This window comes from Salminus brasiliensis, chromosome 10 (assembly GCF_030463535.1).
Source record: "Salminus brasiliensis chromosome 10, fSalBra1.hap2, whole genome shotgun sequence".
NCBI lineage: Eukaryota > Metazoa > Chordata > Actinopteri > Characiformes > Bryconidae > Salminus > Salminus brasiliensis.
Window position 1 is genome coordinate 18,828,172 of NC_132887.1, and position 15,476 is coordinate 18,843,647.

A 15,476-nucleotide genomic window follows, 5' to 3' on the forward strand; every position below is an offset into this window, starting at 1 on the left:
GAGGAAGCTACTGCTAAACTGAGAATTTTGTTCCATACAGAGTTTATCAGTTAGAAAACCGCTGGATTTGTCTGAACTGGTTAATAACAGTTAGGACCCCTGAAAGATAAGGTTGTAAAAATCTCCAGATCATTATTTTTAAAAAAAATGCTGTTTTGAGAAATCATTTATTCTATTTTTTGGACGTCTTGTAAATGTAAAAAAAAAATATGTAATTTAAAATTACATCAGTATAAAAAATACATTGTTCAGAGAGACAGATTTCGCCAGACTGTGCAACAAGCTCCTCTGTTTTTTTCTGTGCACAATGCACAATAAAACACTTTTTCCTTTCCTTGCATGAATGTATACATCCAGAGAGGCAGACAGAGTAACAGCCACAGTGCTGGGTTAGTTCAGAATTAGATTTATTCTTCTCGTTTTAATTTTAAAATGTAGAGTTTATTGCATGCTATTGGCAGGAAAACGCCATTAGTACTTTGACCTGTGTTCATGCAGAGGGACCCCACCCTTACTATAAACTGCCATGCTGGCCAGCATGTGTATTGATCCATCTTTCAGCTCTCATTTGCTTTTACTTATTTATTTACTGAAGCTATTTATAGAATACAAGAATAAGTAGGAGTAAATGGTTGTAAAATGTGTTTGAGAACCTGTTAAAAAAAAAAAAGAAAAAAGCTTGCATTAGCTATATACTCATTCCTACAACAGCTGAGTACATTTTTAAGTAATACAAAGATGCATTAAAGTAATTTCTGTTATTTTAGTTATGTAAATCTAAAATAAAAGAATCTCAAAAAATTATTTACCTTGTAAACCCTAATGTTTTTAAAGCTATTTAAACATTTAAAACACTACTTTTCTAAAACTCTAAGCTCTGAGGGTTTAAGGCCTTTTTCTTCAATTATTTTATTAAATGATTAAACCTTTTATTTAACCTTTTCAATAATGTTGCAAGGCAAGAAATGAGAACATCAAGGAAGATTTTCAACACATTTATTTATGAAAGAGTTTCTGTCCATGGAAAACCTATGTCTGCAGCATGAAAATGTGGATGTTTTTCTTAAGCTTCTGGGAACAACTCAAGAAAAACGCTTAGCTGACTGGCTTAGATAAGCAAGCTGTTGTTCACAAAAAAAAAAAAGCAGCAACATTATGAAAACTAAATAAATACCTAAAACTCAGACAGTGGTTTGATCCAAAGAACAATTCAAGTCACTTGTAATATTTTGATCGGATTCATTTCTACATTAGCAGAGCAGAAGACCAGTGTCCTCTTCTTAAGGCACTGTGTAGCGGCACTGAGTGCCATATTATGTCCAGTTACAATGTTACCAACATTGTCATTCATTTGGTAGCTCTATACTACAGCCTTGTTAACAGTTGCCTTCAGTGGTTTAAACAGCTGTAAACAGGTTTGATTTGTGACTGTGTCCCATAAAATAGATCTGTACCAAATCCTAAAATCTACGATTGCCACTGCATGGAATTGGTTGTGACCGTATGGTGATGATGGATTGATGACCAAAGTCCAAAGAGTTTAAAGCTGTTCCATTTTAGTTTTGTTAATGAAAGGACATGGAAATGTAACACACATGTTGATTGTTTTAATTATGAAAAAATAATAGTAATATATCAGTAACACAATTATCAGTAATTAATTAACAGTTGTAAAATGTTGGTTGTATTCTGTAAAATTCTTCATCCTGCTGTGATTGACATCTTTTTAAATCTTTTTCAACGTTCTTAGTTGGCAGACCCTTGATCAAAAACAGGGTAAGCTGTCAACGCCATTATACTTACACTAATGACAAAGTAGCCTAAAATTCAAGGTGCTACAAAGGGTTCTTTGAGCGATGCCATAAAAAAGAGATATGAGTAAACAACTCTTTCAAGGTTTAAAGAAGTTGATGTAAAGGTTCTTTTACCACATTAAAGGTTCTTTAAACTCTTATCACTTTTACAAAAATGGCAGCGACTTTTGAAGCTTTGACTTTATTTTTTAAGAGTTTTAAGAGTACACTCTGCTCTCAGTGTAGTCTATAATGAAAAGCTGTCTGTGTTTTCTGATCAAGCGGCACATAAATATTTGTACCTAAATTTTCTATTCTATAACTAAAAAAAATTATGTGAAATGGTTTCAACAAACTTTGAAACAGACTTTGCACAAGTAAATAAGCCAACCAAATAAACCACAAAATAAAGCAAAACAGAGATACGGAAATCAAAAAAAAAAAAAAAGGTAACTCAACAGAAATCCTAGCAGAGTTTAAAACAGCCACCGAACTCCAATTAGAAGCCCTTGATAAAAGCACATGACTTTCAAAGTAAGGTCCTCTGCCTTTGTACCTCAGTCAGTATTTTAAGCAAAGTACCTTTGTTATTTGACTGCATTCTCTTTCTTTTCAGGCACTGGCAAAGCCTCTTTTCCATCTTAACTGAGCAGAGAAGGGAGGAGGAGAGGGGCTGCACGACCCTGAAATCCCATTCGCAGAGCAGCTCACAGTAACGGTCCAAGGAATGTGTAGCTTATAAATAAAAGGACTGCTTGTCCTTCATTTGCAGGTATTTGATCTTTTAATGTGACGAATGATAAAAAAACAACCCAAATAGTTCATGCGTTGCCTTTTCGTTCACCTTCCCACTCAGAAGTCTGAGGGTCTGTGCAAATGCAAATACTACATATAGGCCACGATGACCACCAGAGGGTGTTTGCGCAAGGCTCTCTCAGTACCCTGTGTACATGTTTGGAGTGTCTGTTATCGGAAAACTGCTGATCCCTCACAAAAGTGTGGGGCCTTTGGTTGTGTATGTCATTGAGGGGAAATGTCTGCTATCGATGTCCCACAGCTTCCTGTCTCCTCGAGACGCCAGCGTGGAGGGCTGCATCTGATTCCCTGCTGCTGGAAGACCTGACGTCCAGTAGTTCATGTAGCTGGCCATCAGCAGAGTCAGTTCCAAGATCTGACCAATCATGAGAGAGAGAGAGAGAGAGAGAATTTCACAATGTACAAAAATAAACTACAAGAGGTTATTTGTGCGAATCCATAAAATAGCAAATTTTGGTTCCATAAAGAACTATATTTATAAAACAAAAAAACAGATATGAGCGTGTAAAATGTTCTTCTCACACATTGCTATTACAAACATGCTTCTTTATAGAACCAAAAATGGTTCTTCTATGGCAGAGGTCTTCAAATCTGGATCTTAAATCCAGTCAGTTTTTAGCTCTGGACTTCCAGACCTGTAATCCTTGGTTACTGTGAGACTATGTGGCCAAACAATTGCATTAACTGTTCCTGTAACTTTCAGTGAGAACTAAATCTAGGACTGGAAATTGGATTCAAGGTCCAGATCTGAAGACATGGGTTCTATGACATTGCTCAAAGAACCCTTTATAGCACCTTCATTAAAAAAAAAGTAAATACTTAATTATTAAATATTTTATTAATTCATTTATCTTTGAAGCCTAAGAACCAAACGCTAAAATAAATTCGCCAGTCAGCAGCCGGCAGGGCCATGCTCTAGTTGATGCTAACACACCGGAACTCATTAGCACTTCCTATGTCACATAATGCCATAAGGCACAGTGCTAAAGAGCAAATCTGAAACCTTTGCTTGGTGCAGGAAAACCTGCTTTTAACATCAGCCGTCATCCTGATATACTGAAGCTGAGAGAAAAAGCAGGAGGGGAAACGTGTAAGCGTTTTTCAGCATCACACTTCACCCCCATATACGGCAGCTTGGATTTCTTTTCCGCTCAATAAAAGGACGATTAAAGAAACTGATACGTTGGAATGATTTGATTTAGTGCACTGGGATGGTTGACAGAGCTGATCAAACGTATTCAGTGTCCAGTGTCCGTTTTACCTTTGGTTTAGCCATCGCAAAAACAAGCTTGTCCACGGTCCTCTTCCCCAAAGCCTGGTCTTTAGTCTGGCTGACCACCACCATGAAGTCCTCCTTGCACCCTCCAAAGGTGATCACTGACTGGTATGGGTATGTGACCAACAGGTGCTACGTGTAAGTGAACAGCAGTCGATTAACATTGTGTTGAAACAGAGACTCTAGAGAACAACAGGTGCAACTAATGCTAAAAAGAGCGGAGTGCTGCTTTTGTTTTTGAAATTTCATTTTTGGCAGGAAAGAAATGGACGCAGTTTCCAATCTCTTTAAAGATGTTAAACAGGGAGCTGGTGAGAGCGGCAAGTGGATGGGGGTAGGCCAAACCGAAAATGGAAGAGTAAGGGCAGCAGCAAATTACAGAGCTGAGCCGACTCTGTTTATTCCTGCTCTAAATGGCTGAATCTCTCTGCAGGCAGAGAGAATTGGGCAAGCCAGCATGCAGCTATTCAGGCTTTTCTGCAGGGTAGGAGCTTTTGGATGCACTGCAGAAGAAAATTATTCCAGACCAGCACGTCTGTTTCTGTGGGATTTAGAGGGCAAAAAGAGCCCTGGCTTTAAATACTCTTAAGTCAAAGAACAGGCCTGAAAACAAATGGCAAGCTCTGCTATGACAGAATTATTCAGTGGTCCTCCAGAAGAGGGCGCCAATAAAAGCCCTGCATCTCCATGAAGACACACAACTGCACTCACACTCACCATGGAATAATCTAACACATTTAGCCCATCCTCGCTGACAGCAAGCCACACCTGCGTCTGCTGTAACGTGGAGGGAGGCAGCGGCTGCATAAAAAAAAAAAGAGAGAGAGATTGAAAGAAAAAGATTCATATTTGGCACATATTTTCATAGAAGCCTGAAAAACCTATCAAGGCAACTGTTCGATTTCAATGAGCACGTTCAAGGCTGTAAAAGTACACTTACTTTGGCACTGAATAGCTTGGCTCCGAACAGGGGCCATTTGCGAGCCACAGTCAAATAGATCCTCACACATTCTGCAGCAGTGCACCCCCGCAAAACAGACCACTTAGCAGCCAGCCGCTCAGCCAGTTCCCTGTGGCGGAAAAAAACCCAGCAGTTTCAACAACCGGACGCTATTGCCACGTTAATGTGTCCATGATTTATGGATGCCTCCTCAAGGGATAAACACAATATTCCCTTACTCTTCCTTTCGGTCTTCCTTTCACAGACAGATTTATGTCCATTATTTCATCAGGAATATGAATTGAGAGCATTCACAGAGCTGCTGATTGCGGAGCACTGCTTACAGTGATTGTGCCAGATTTGGGGTTACCTCAGCTGCTCCATGCTGTAGTCCTGTTTGTAGCGTTTGGGGTAGAAACGTTCCAGAACTTGCAGCAGTATCTGCTGGATCTTAGACTGCGGAGAACCGCTGGGAGATGTAGGAGCTCGGTCCAAGTCCCCGTGTTCCACCTGCACCACAAAAATACCAGAAGGAGCTCTCATATCTGAACAAGACACAGACACACATTCTAATACATTCTGCTTTGTACACACCTGTGCCATCAATGCAGCCACTTCCAGGGCCAGCTCTTTGTTAACAGGAAAGTGGCCTTGGTGCACCTCTTCATTCACTTGATATGCCAGCAGGAGGCGCTCTCTCTCGGTTTCTCCTTTCGCCTGTGCTCGGAACCACAGCCTAGATGGTACAGGATTAAAGCTTAGATTAAACACCTAGGGATCAAGCAATGCACTGGGAGTATGATTACGCCCCGATTTACGCCCCTATTATTTCTGAGTTAGGGAGGTCACAATCTGATCTGATAGACCCAAATTAGCAAATAAATTAAATCACAAGTCACTATGTGTGACTTGTGTGCCTTAAAAAAAAGGACAAAATATAAAATAGTGTAATGCAAAACTCTGCATCTACAAAATGGCAACTTTACAAGAGAAGGAAAAAACTCTCAATTTCAATGGTAGTCAATATAAAAAGTCATTATGGAACATTTCTATTGGTCTATTTATTATAAAAAGGTTTGCGACAAAAAACAAATTGGAAATCTTTGGTTTATTACATACAAAAAAGTTTAAATGTACACAGTGTAAACATATTTCTTTTGGAATGGAAATGGTCCAGCAGTCAAAAACAACACATAGGTCAAACTACCTCAAAAGATCTTAAACATGTACTGTAGCATTTTAAAATAGCCGTCAATCTCATATATTATATCTAAATTAGATTTTATTTCCTACATTTACTATACTTGAAGTGTGACTGTGTGGCTTCATTATCTACAACAACATGAACATCAGATTATGACTCATATCAGAGTCCTGTAGTCCTGGACTGGGACATCCCTGTTCATAAATACAAAATGACATGACACACCTGCTTTTGTACGTTAAGCGAACAATGCGTGTTCCCTCATACTTCCCAGGCTGCAGTTCTTTCAGGGCCTGCTCCCATTTCGAGATCACATCACAGATCTGACACAAAAGGGAAAAAAGTGTCATCTTCCATATTCAGGTGGTGTTTGCTCCAGCATGTGTGAGTCATGGCTAAAAGCTCCGCTATATTCAAGGTTATATTCCAGCAATATTCCAGAGCGTAGGAGCGTGTGTTACCTTGGCAGCAGGCTGCAGGCAGTGCTCCAGGTCTTTTCCTGAGGGGTCGTCAGTGAAGAGGGCGAAGCCGGAGAGCTGAGGCTTCCTCATGCCTGCTCTCTGGTTTAGTGTGTTGACGAATTCCTCCACTGTTGTGGAACCATCAAACCCCACCACCTACAGTGTGGCCAAGGACAGTAGAGACAGAACTCATTTACAGGAAATCAGTTCATTTAGGGATTTAGTGTTTAGTCAGACATCAGTCAGACGTATATGAGTTTCTATGTTGTTTATGTGTGCACACTACAGACCAAAAGCATGGAAGCAAGAACTGATTTTTAGTCCAAAGCTGAACATTCCATTGCTTTTGCAATGAACTATCTCACATTTCTCTCATTTATTATATGAGAAAAGCCCTTATGATCTTTAATTGCAGTCTTTCAGTCTTTCTGCCAGTGTTTAGGTATTCACACGCTCCAATTGTAACGTTTTCAGTCTGAATGAGGCAATCAGGTGATTATGAGAGCTGCAATTAAACTCTAAAAAACAGCTGTACACCACTGCATGTTACGTATTATAATTTAGCCAAACCAAGTAAATATACGTTAGGGGTCGGATTTATTTTAGGCCTCATAACACAATATCACAATACTTGAGCCAAAAGTAACACAAAAGTCATGATCCTCATAGTTCAGTACAATAGTGGAAAATAAACAACAACAAAAAAAGATAGTCCCCCCTGAGGTAGCTAGTTAATACAGCCTTTATGTGTTAATCAAGCAGTAAAGTGTAAGCGTTAGCATGTTTAGTGTGTTTCCATACACACACCCCCTACAACACCAACACATCGTCCAAACAAGACTACAGTTACCATAACAATGCTTTTAAACCACTACAGTTTCCGCAATACCTTGCAAATCCAACGGCTTACAGCTTAAGATTACCAGGTGCTGCACACACACATAGCGCATAACATGTATTCTCTGTACGACTGCGTGAATTTTAATAAATGCTTTACAATTTCAGGATGCTAAAATGGTAGAATTCAATGAGTCTTCTAAATTGAGCTAGTGGTGTATGATTGCATCTATACATGTCAACAATGGGTTCAACTTAGAGCACCTGAATGCATTCATTGGAAGGAGTGTCCACAAACATTTGCTTAGGGTAGGGAGATGGAAAAGAATTGTATCATATATAGCTGGAGTGACGGCAAAGTGGCTAATGGCTAAATTAAAACCTATTCGAGTGTGTTTTCAGATGTAGTTTGATGTTTGCGTTGTCTCCTCACATTCTTTGCACATAACTACTTTTATATCCTGAGATATTAAACTGCCTATAGCTGAAGCCTTACTATGCTGCTTTGTTTACACCTGTTCACACAAGCCAGATGTTTTGGTTCGTCACAAGAAAAGTGGACTGTGTTCCAAATGACGAAATGAAGTAACTTTCGTGCCTGGATAATGGAAAGACATTTACAAGATTGTTCACATGTTATGTTTGACTGAGATTTTGAGTCTGTAGTCTATTTGTATGCGACTTAAGTGCAACTCGGACTCCAGTCCTTCACTCGAGTGCCCATTTCTGATAGATAATATTCATAAACTCACAATATTGCGATATTATGCTGTTATATTATGTATATGTTTGCCCTTATCCATGGGGTAAGATATGGTTCAGGCATATTTAAATTTATATGTGTGTGTGTGTGTGTGTGTGTGTGTGTGTATACCTGATAGGTATTGTTCATAAAATGAACAGGTATGCTGAAGGGTAGTGAGTGATGGTAAGGGTTTCTTAGCAGAATAGACACAATCTCCATGCGAGAAGGCTTGGCCTCTCTCTCTCCATTCTGCAGTGCTCTCTCCACTGACCGTTGGCAGTACACTGCATACTTCCCTACCTCACTTCTGTTCACAAACAGACACACACACAGATAGTGACATGAATGACACAAAGGAACATGCAGCCTGTCTTATTTATCATGTTTCTGTGTTTACAGAGTGTGCAAGTGTCTGTGCATGTGTGCTTGTGTGCATAAGTTTGTATTCCTACTTACTTGGGATCAGCGTTTCTCTGCAGGTACTGTCTCAAGTACCACAGGAAGCGATGCTGGGGCAGGAAAAGGGCCACACACACTGACAACAGCTGCCAGCACTAACAAAGAGAGAGAGAGAGAGAGGGTGTGAGAGTGTTAAGAACAATAAAGTGTCTAAAGCATTCCCCAACTCTCAGAGCAGTACACCATTAACCTTGCTCTGAGGATACTGGACGATACATCCCACCCGCTTTTTATTGAGTCCCGCCCTCTGAACCAACCTATTGGACATTTTTGTCTGTTGTGTTTTGTCTGACCTGTGTGAGAGAGTAATTGTTGGGCTTGCGGCAGTTGGTCTGCTTGATGAGCTGACAGTACATCTCATTCTGCAGCTCGGGGTGCGTCAGACACACCTGCAGTGCACTCTGGGCCAGAGAGGTGTGGTAGTCTATGGAGGGCGCCTCCACTAGCACGTTGATGAACAGCTGACAGGACTAGAAGAGATGGGGATACATGAGGTACCATGTTAATGTGTGCACACGTCTCTGTGTGTGTGTGCAAACTGGTCTGATATTTTATTCAACATGTAGCTGTCAATCATATTATTATTAATAGTAGGTTGTGACCTGCGATCTCATGTGAAACAAACTGGCCTATCTATTTAGACCTAGGTCTACAATAGCAGTGTTCTACAACTGCTGCCTACAGCGTTTCACTACATGATGAGCAGCATGCATGCACTGTACTGTTCTCCTTGCTGATGTAGCTTGTATGAATACTAACAGGTTTGGACTGTACTGCTCACTGTTCACAGGTTCCTGATCAGTCTTGCAGTCTCTCTACTCTACTTCCTTTACAGGTCACATCAGTCTTCCTTTACATACATCAGTCTATTCAAACTCCTAAACGCATCATCATTTTCTCTTTTCATTTCTCTCCCCTATGTCCTGAGCTGCCCCCTGCTGTCTGCTTGCTGCTGATACAAGTCCATTTATTGGATCCTATCATGCTATATTACCCCCCACCCCCCATAACAATTTCCTGTGCTCCTCCTGTTTTCTCTCCTTTCTGTTTTCCTTCTGTCTCTTTCTCATGTACTGAGATGCCACCTGACCTGGCTCTCCACCACCCTCCTGCCCGCTGTCCTGCTCTAGGGCCCTGCATTGGTTAATCCTCACCTCACTGCATGACTATGCTTCTGACTGGCACTCTGCATCATTCTCACTCACATTTTCATCTTGTATGGCTTGACGCCACATTTGCCATTTTTTTTCTTAATTCAGTTTAGTTTATTGTTGTCTTTATTCCTGTTTTGATTTTTATTAGGATCGGGTGTCAACCTGAGGAGGATGGGTTCCCCTTTCGAGTCTTGGTTCTTTTTAAGGTTTCTTCCTCTCGACCCAAGGGGGTTTTTCCTTGCCACTGTCGCCACTAGCTTGCTCAAAAGAGGCTTGGACCATAAAAATAAAATTGAAATGAAAGACTCAAAAGGTCTAGAACATGAAACTATCCACAAGACTATTTAGAACCAGGTTTACATTTTGCAGAATAAGTCAAAACTCAAGAATCACCCAAATATCTACCTGTTAAAAGCTGCTGTCTTGAACACAACATTAAACATGTCTCGGATATTTGGGTAATTCCTGACTTCTGACTCAATCCATAAATGAGAACTCATTACAACCTATATTAGTTCTAATATTAATATAACATTAATAAAAACAAAATAAAAATATTAAAAACAATGTTGAAAAGATGACTTTGCCAGACGTCTCAGCAACATTGAGCTTTGGTTGAAAAGTGAAAAGATGGAAAGCTGGATTTTTCCAGATTTAGCCCAAAAGACAAGCGGGTGAGCTGAGTGGGTGTGTACCAAACATGACTGCCCAATTGCAACAGAGTTTCATAGAATTGCACTGTTAAAATGTAATATAGTGTTTTGTTAGTGACTCACTGCACTCAAGGTTAACATACTTCCTTCACTGGGCTCGTCTGCACCTCATTTGATTTTCACTATATCATCACTGCTGTGCTCTGCCGCTAGATGGCAGGCTTTTCCCATTCAGCATGATTAGGCTGTACAATGTTTAGGATGTGAGGTTAGGATGTGCAGTCAGCACATGGGACAAGTTTTTCTTTCCCATTAGCGTCCCATTTATGTGGCTACAGAAATTACAATGCAAATTAAATCAGGTCAGGATGTAGTCAATCAACTAAAGCCTTCATTACCAGGTGGGAGCCTTTCTACCATAATATCACATGTCAACATAAAGGCCTGGTTTTCTTTGAAAAAAGGCCTGTGCAGCTAACCAAATGGGTGCAGAGATGTGAACATAAACCTTGTCAGCTCAAAAGGAGGCCACTGGAGTCTAGATGAAGAAAAGCAGCAAGAAATTAAGGCACGGATTATGGAGTAATATGGTCCCTCTATGGAGTAGCCGGAACCCAAGCTGAAAGGCTTTCCTTGCTGTACAGCACTGGTACTGTGCTCTATACAGTGAGCTGAGGGGGCAGAGGAGAGTTAATCCGGACCATTATCTTCTCATGCTGCTCTAATGAGTGGTGGGCCTCACAGCTCTGTCTTTGATCCATCTGTGTTGGATAAAAGGCCGTTACTCTGAGAACACACTGGAACGCACCATCAGCCCTTCAGAGGGGGGCTGAGGGAGGGAGGAGAGAAAAGAAAGATAAAAAAAAAAATAAAAGGTAAGAAAAGTGGAGGAGATAAAGAGTGAGCTGAGAGTAAATTAGAGAGGCGGGAAGGAGAGAAAAGGAGGACACTCAAAGAATAGAGCATTTGTATGTATGAGGGACAGCGAGAAACAGAAGTTGTAAAAGCAAAGAAAGAGAACAGAGAAAAAGGACAGCGAGAAACGGGACAAGATGTCACAGTGAAAGAAAATAGGGACTGTGTGTGTAAGGTCTTATCTACATCTATCTGGAGATTTTTGAAAACAGAACTGATTTCCCTCAATTTTCCCTATGTTTGGGAAAATACTGCTATTCTGTTTAGACCTAAAATGCTCAGATTATCACGACAAAATAAGAGGAAGCAGTACTACGCTTTATAAAACCTTTCCTTAAAAGAACACTATGAGCTCCTGAGTTCCATGAAATGTGGAGCATAAATTGGCTTCTTGTAGCTGCCTGCATCAGATGTAAAACCCTGTTGCTGGCCTTTAAAGACACAAATGGACCAGCACCTCCATACCTGATGGCAATGGTGAAATCCTGATCCGTAGCAAGAGCCCTTCAGGCTTCAAGCATAACATAACCTAACCCACTATTCCTCAAGATACACCTATAGAAGACACACCTAGCCCCAAGGTGGTAGTACGAACTTCCTCTGGGTGTCTGAACAGCAGAGTTGCTATATGTCTTCAAACACAGACTGAAGAGTCTATCTCTTTGAAGAGCACTTGTGCTTTTGATGGCTGGCCCAGAGTCGGGTTTGTATGTAACTGCTAAGTATCGTGCATCTTTTCTAGCTAAGTAAGTGTCTAAGCTTAGCGGTATCATTGGACTCTAGTCTGTTCAAACAGCAAAGCATTTTTCTAAGTCGCGCTGGATTAGAGTGTCTGTGAAGTGTCATAAATGCTAATACTAATCATAGGTTGGGCATCCTTTTCTTTTTTGTGGCAAGACGTTGGAAACATTTCTTTGAGACTTCTGTTATTCCCACGGCTTTTACTGGAGCACATTCATGCTGCAAATCACCTGTTCTACAACATCCCAAAGTTGAAAGTTTTTTAGCAGATTCAGATCTGGTGACTGGGAAGACCACTGTCAGTTTAGTTCATTCTCAGGAAAGATCACTACTTTGTGACATGGTGCACTGTCATGCTGGAGTAAGATGCCAAATGCGAAACATGGTGGTGGTAGTAGGATGGTTTGGGGATGCTTTGCTGTGTCAAGACCTGGACACCTTGATATTATGAGAAAACTAGGAATTCTGCTCTGTGTCTTAATTCTGTATCGGAATTCATTGTGAGACACTAAGTAACAACTACAGAAAGCACGTGATTATTGCTGCCAAGAAGACAAGTAACTGAAAAAGCCAATCACAGAGCCCTCATTCTTTTAACAAGCTAAAATGCCACATTGACTGATTCGAGTCAATTCGAGTCAAATATAAATGCCTGTGTTTTTAACGTCACAATATCAGCGTTTAAAAAAAGTGTTTTTTTTCTAGCTGTATGACACCAAAAATCTGTACCATGGAGAGCTTTTTCTAGAAGACAAACCTTAAAGAGTTTAAGCGCCTCAGTTTGAAGTGCCTCCGAGGGCAGAGTGGTCAGAGGGGATTGCAGTCCGTCTTTACTGAAGCACAGCACCTCATGTTTCCACAGTGGAGAGTCTACACATGCACACACACACAAACATGCCATGGGAAGATTCAGTTACAAATTAAAGTGGCGTGACAAGTGACTGAAGCCCTAGGAAGTGGCCATAAACACTGTCTGGAGTCTGTATGGAGTCATTTAAACTGTCAGCTTTCATTTAAAATGACATTTCACAACAAATCCATCCTGCTTGATCACGTGATGGGACACCAAACATTTGTGCATGCTGTGATAGTGTAGGAACTCTCTTCAGAAACAATGTTTTCACCTGAGTCTCCATCCAAATCCAGCAGTTTGCCAATTAGCTGCTCGTACTCCGTACCCACTTTAAGACTGGCACAGCTTCCTGCTGCCACGGTCAGGTGGTACAGCCAGGTGTCCTGAGAGAAAGACACAAGGAAATAGGAGTTTGAGTACGCCTAAAAATATAAAGAAAATTGTATACTGTAAACAGCAAAACCTGCACAACTTTAAAGGCACACACTGGCCAGGCTTGGAAGGTGGGGTGAGCTTTGAAAAAACTACAACTGCTGTTGGATGTACTGTAGTAAGCCTGATTAACCAGCTGGGTTGGAAGCATATTAAGTTTAAGTATGAATGTGTACGTGCACACTCCCTGTATGGCCCCCAACAACTGACCTCTGTTTCGATTTCATTGAATCTTAAGGCCCAAAGCACATATCGATTGACATTCTACAAATGTATTGGTTTTGGTGATAAACCCTGCATGATCATTAGAATGAGGACAACACAACACACTTTCTACAAACAGAACATGTAAAATAGGATAAATAATAGGACTTAATATAAGCCTCTATTTCAGACCATATTAAACTGTACTGGCTATTCTGGAGATACAGATACTGGAATTTAAAGCCTCTTAAAGCAGCTTTATATGACAATTTATATGTTTGTTTTTTGTTCCTGGGTGTAATTCACTTTTACACCACAGCAGTTGATACAAATCACAGACACAAAAACATGCATTTGATGAAGCGCTGAAAGATATGGAACCGACAGCTGAAGTAATAGAAGCATGTAGGTCTCCTGCAGCTCCACCGAAGTTATATAGTGCAGTAGCAGTGTTCTGGACCCTGAGTGACAATGACAGAGATGCCATTCTCCCTATTACAGCATGATATCAAAATCATTTTGAAGCTTTTGTTTTAGTGTACAATTGCTTCATAATGTTGTGTGCCACCAAAGTGTTAAGTTCTTAATAATGTATAACTGAACAGTTCAAAATTATTCTATAGCTTGTGCTTGTGTTTTTGGCCCTGACCATGTTTTCAGCAATTATTACGATACCTTTTCTTGCTTGGTGCCAATGAGCAGGTAGGTAGGGCTTTGCTCCTTAGGATGGACCACCAGGGTACAGTGAGAAGAAAGAAAGCCTCGTCCGCCTGCTTCATAGTCTTCATCGGAGTCACATGACCTGTCCACCTCCTCTACTCGCGCCTCTCGCACACGGAGCTGACCCAGTGGGAACTGAATCCCATACACACACCAACACAACACAAACACACAATACCATGATTTAATATATCTGCCCACACAGCAGGACATCACAGTAAAAGAAACATAAAACAGCATTCAGATGAGTATTAACTCACCTTGTCATCCTGGTTGCGGTAGTAGTAGAAAACCTTTCCTGTTAAAGTGCACCAGACGAGCTTGGAATGACCATGTTTGACCTACAGAGTAAGACGCAGAAAGAAAAACAGGGGTGCTAAGTTAGGCAGAAGAATGTACATGCCAAAAAACAAGACTTCTCAAATGTGTCAGTGCCACCAGCTGTACACTGATGTACACACAAATTACAGACAGAAGATTCTCACAGAGCACATCAAAGCACTCACACAGAGAGAGGCCTTGCATTAGAGCCTGAGCTGTCACTCAGCTGTTGAAGATGCATCAGCCACAGTCCTCTGATGTGGTGAGGTCATGTATTAACACATACACACACACACATGTACTTGCACACACATTTGCTGTCAAAGAAATTGCAACCACAAATTTCCAAATGATGTACAAAATATATTAAGTATTCTTTGTACAGCAATGGTATGTAAATACCTGCATGTAATCGTTGTATTCATCTATATATAAGAAAAGAAAATCTAAACCCAACCGCAGGAGAGTCAAAGTGGTGTTCGGTTTTTATACCATGTGAAAACATCTGCTGCCCTTCTCACATTGTGTCAACATTTCATGACGAACAGAACAATAGAAATGGCTCAAAATAGGTTCAAAATTACTTGCAGACATGAAAACTCACAAGCAGTGGAAAATGTGACAGTATAATTCCAGAAAACTGGAATTATTTCTTTCATGAAGTTCAACAGCTATAAAAATATAAGTATATATTATTTGTTCAAATTCTGTTGCTTACTATGCCAAGCTCAAAACTTTTTTTTTTTCTATTTGTTCCCTGACTTATACTCCTTAGTGACCTTCTTTAGGAGTTGGGTGGCGTGTTCTTTTGTCTTCAAGGTGTATTCATACTGATTAGTACTGATTGAGTACTGATTGAGTGAGAGGACCTGTCAGACATTTACTTGAGACACATTCACTGCACTCACTGCACTTTTATAAAAGCAATAAAGGGGGAAAATATCTGAGGGGT

The 15,476-nt window shown here is 40.4% G+C and overlaps 1 protein-coding gene across 2 annotated transcripts in view; it reads right to left on the reverse strand.

Moving 5' to 3' along the window:
* Positions 1–997: 997 nt before the first annotated feature.
* The window catches only part of plekhh1 (pleckstrin homology domain containing, family H (with MyTH4 domain) member 1), a 45,515-nt gene continuing 31,036 nt past the window's right edge, over positions 998–15,476 (reverse strand). For both annotated transcript variants that reach the window (XM_072689599.1, XM_072689600.1), the window contains exons 16-30: positions 14,464–14,544; positions 14,159–14,338; positions 13,119–13,230; positions 12,752–12,864; positions 8,825–9,001; positions 8,529–8,626; positions 8,202–8,379; positions 6,491–6,646; positions 6,255–6,352; positions 5,420–5,561; positions 5,196–5,335; positions 4,826–4,955; positions 4,603–4,686; positions 3,871–4,017; positions 998–2,964 (exon numbers count right to left, since the gene is read on the reverse strand). In XM_072689599.1, coding sequence (XP_072545700.1) covers positions 2,782–2,964; positions 3,871–4,017; positions 4,603–4,686; positions 4,826–4,955; positions 5,196–5,335; positions 5,420–5,561; positions 6,255–6,352; positions 6,491–6,646; positions 8,202–8,379; positions 8,529–8,626; positions 8,825–9,001; positions 12,752–12,864; positions 13,119–13,230; positions 14,159–14,338; positions 14,464–14,544 — 2,019 coding nt within the window. In that variant the 3' untranslated portion in view covers positions 998–2,781. The remainder of the gene's footprint in view (positions 2,965–3,870; positions 4,018–4,602; positions 4,687–4,825; positions 4,956–5,195; positions 5,336–5,419; positions 5,562–6,254; positions 6,353–6,490; positions 6,647–8,201; positions 8,380–8,528; positions 8,627–8,824; positions 9,002–12,751; positions 12,865–13,118; positions 13,231–14,158; positions 14,339–14,463; positions 14,545–15,476) is intronic.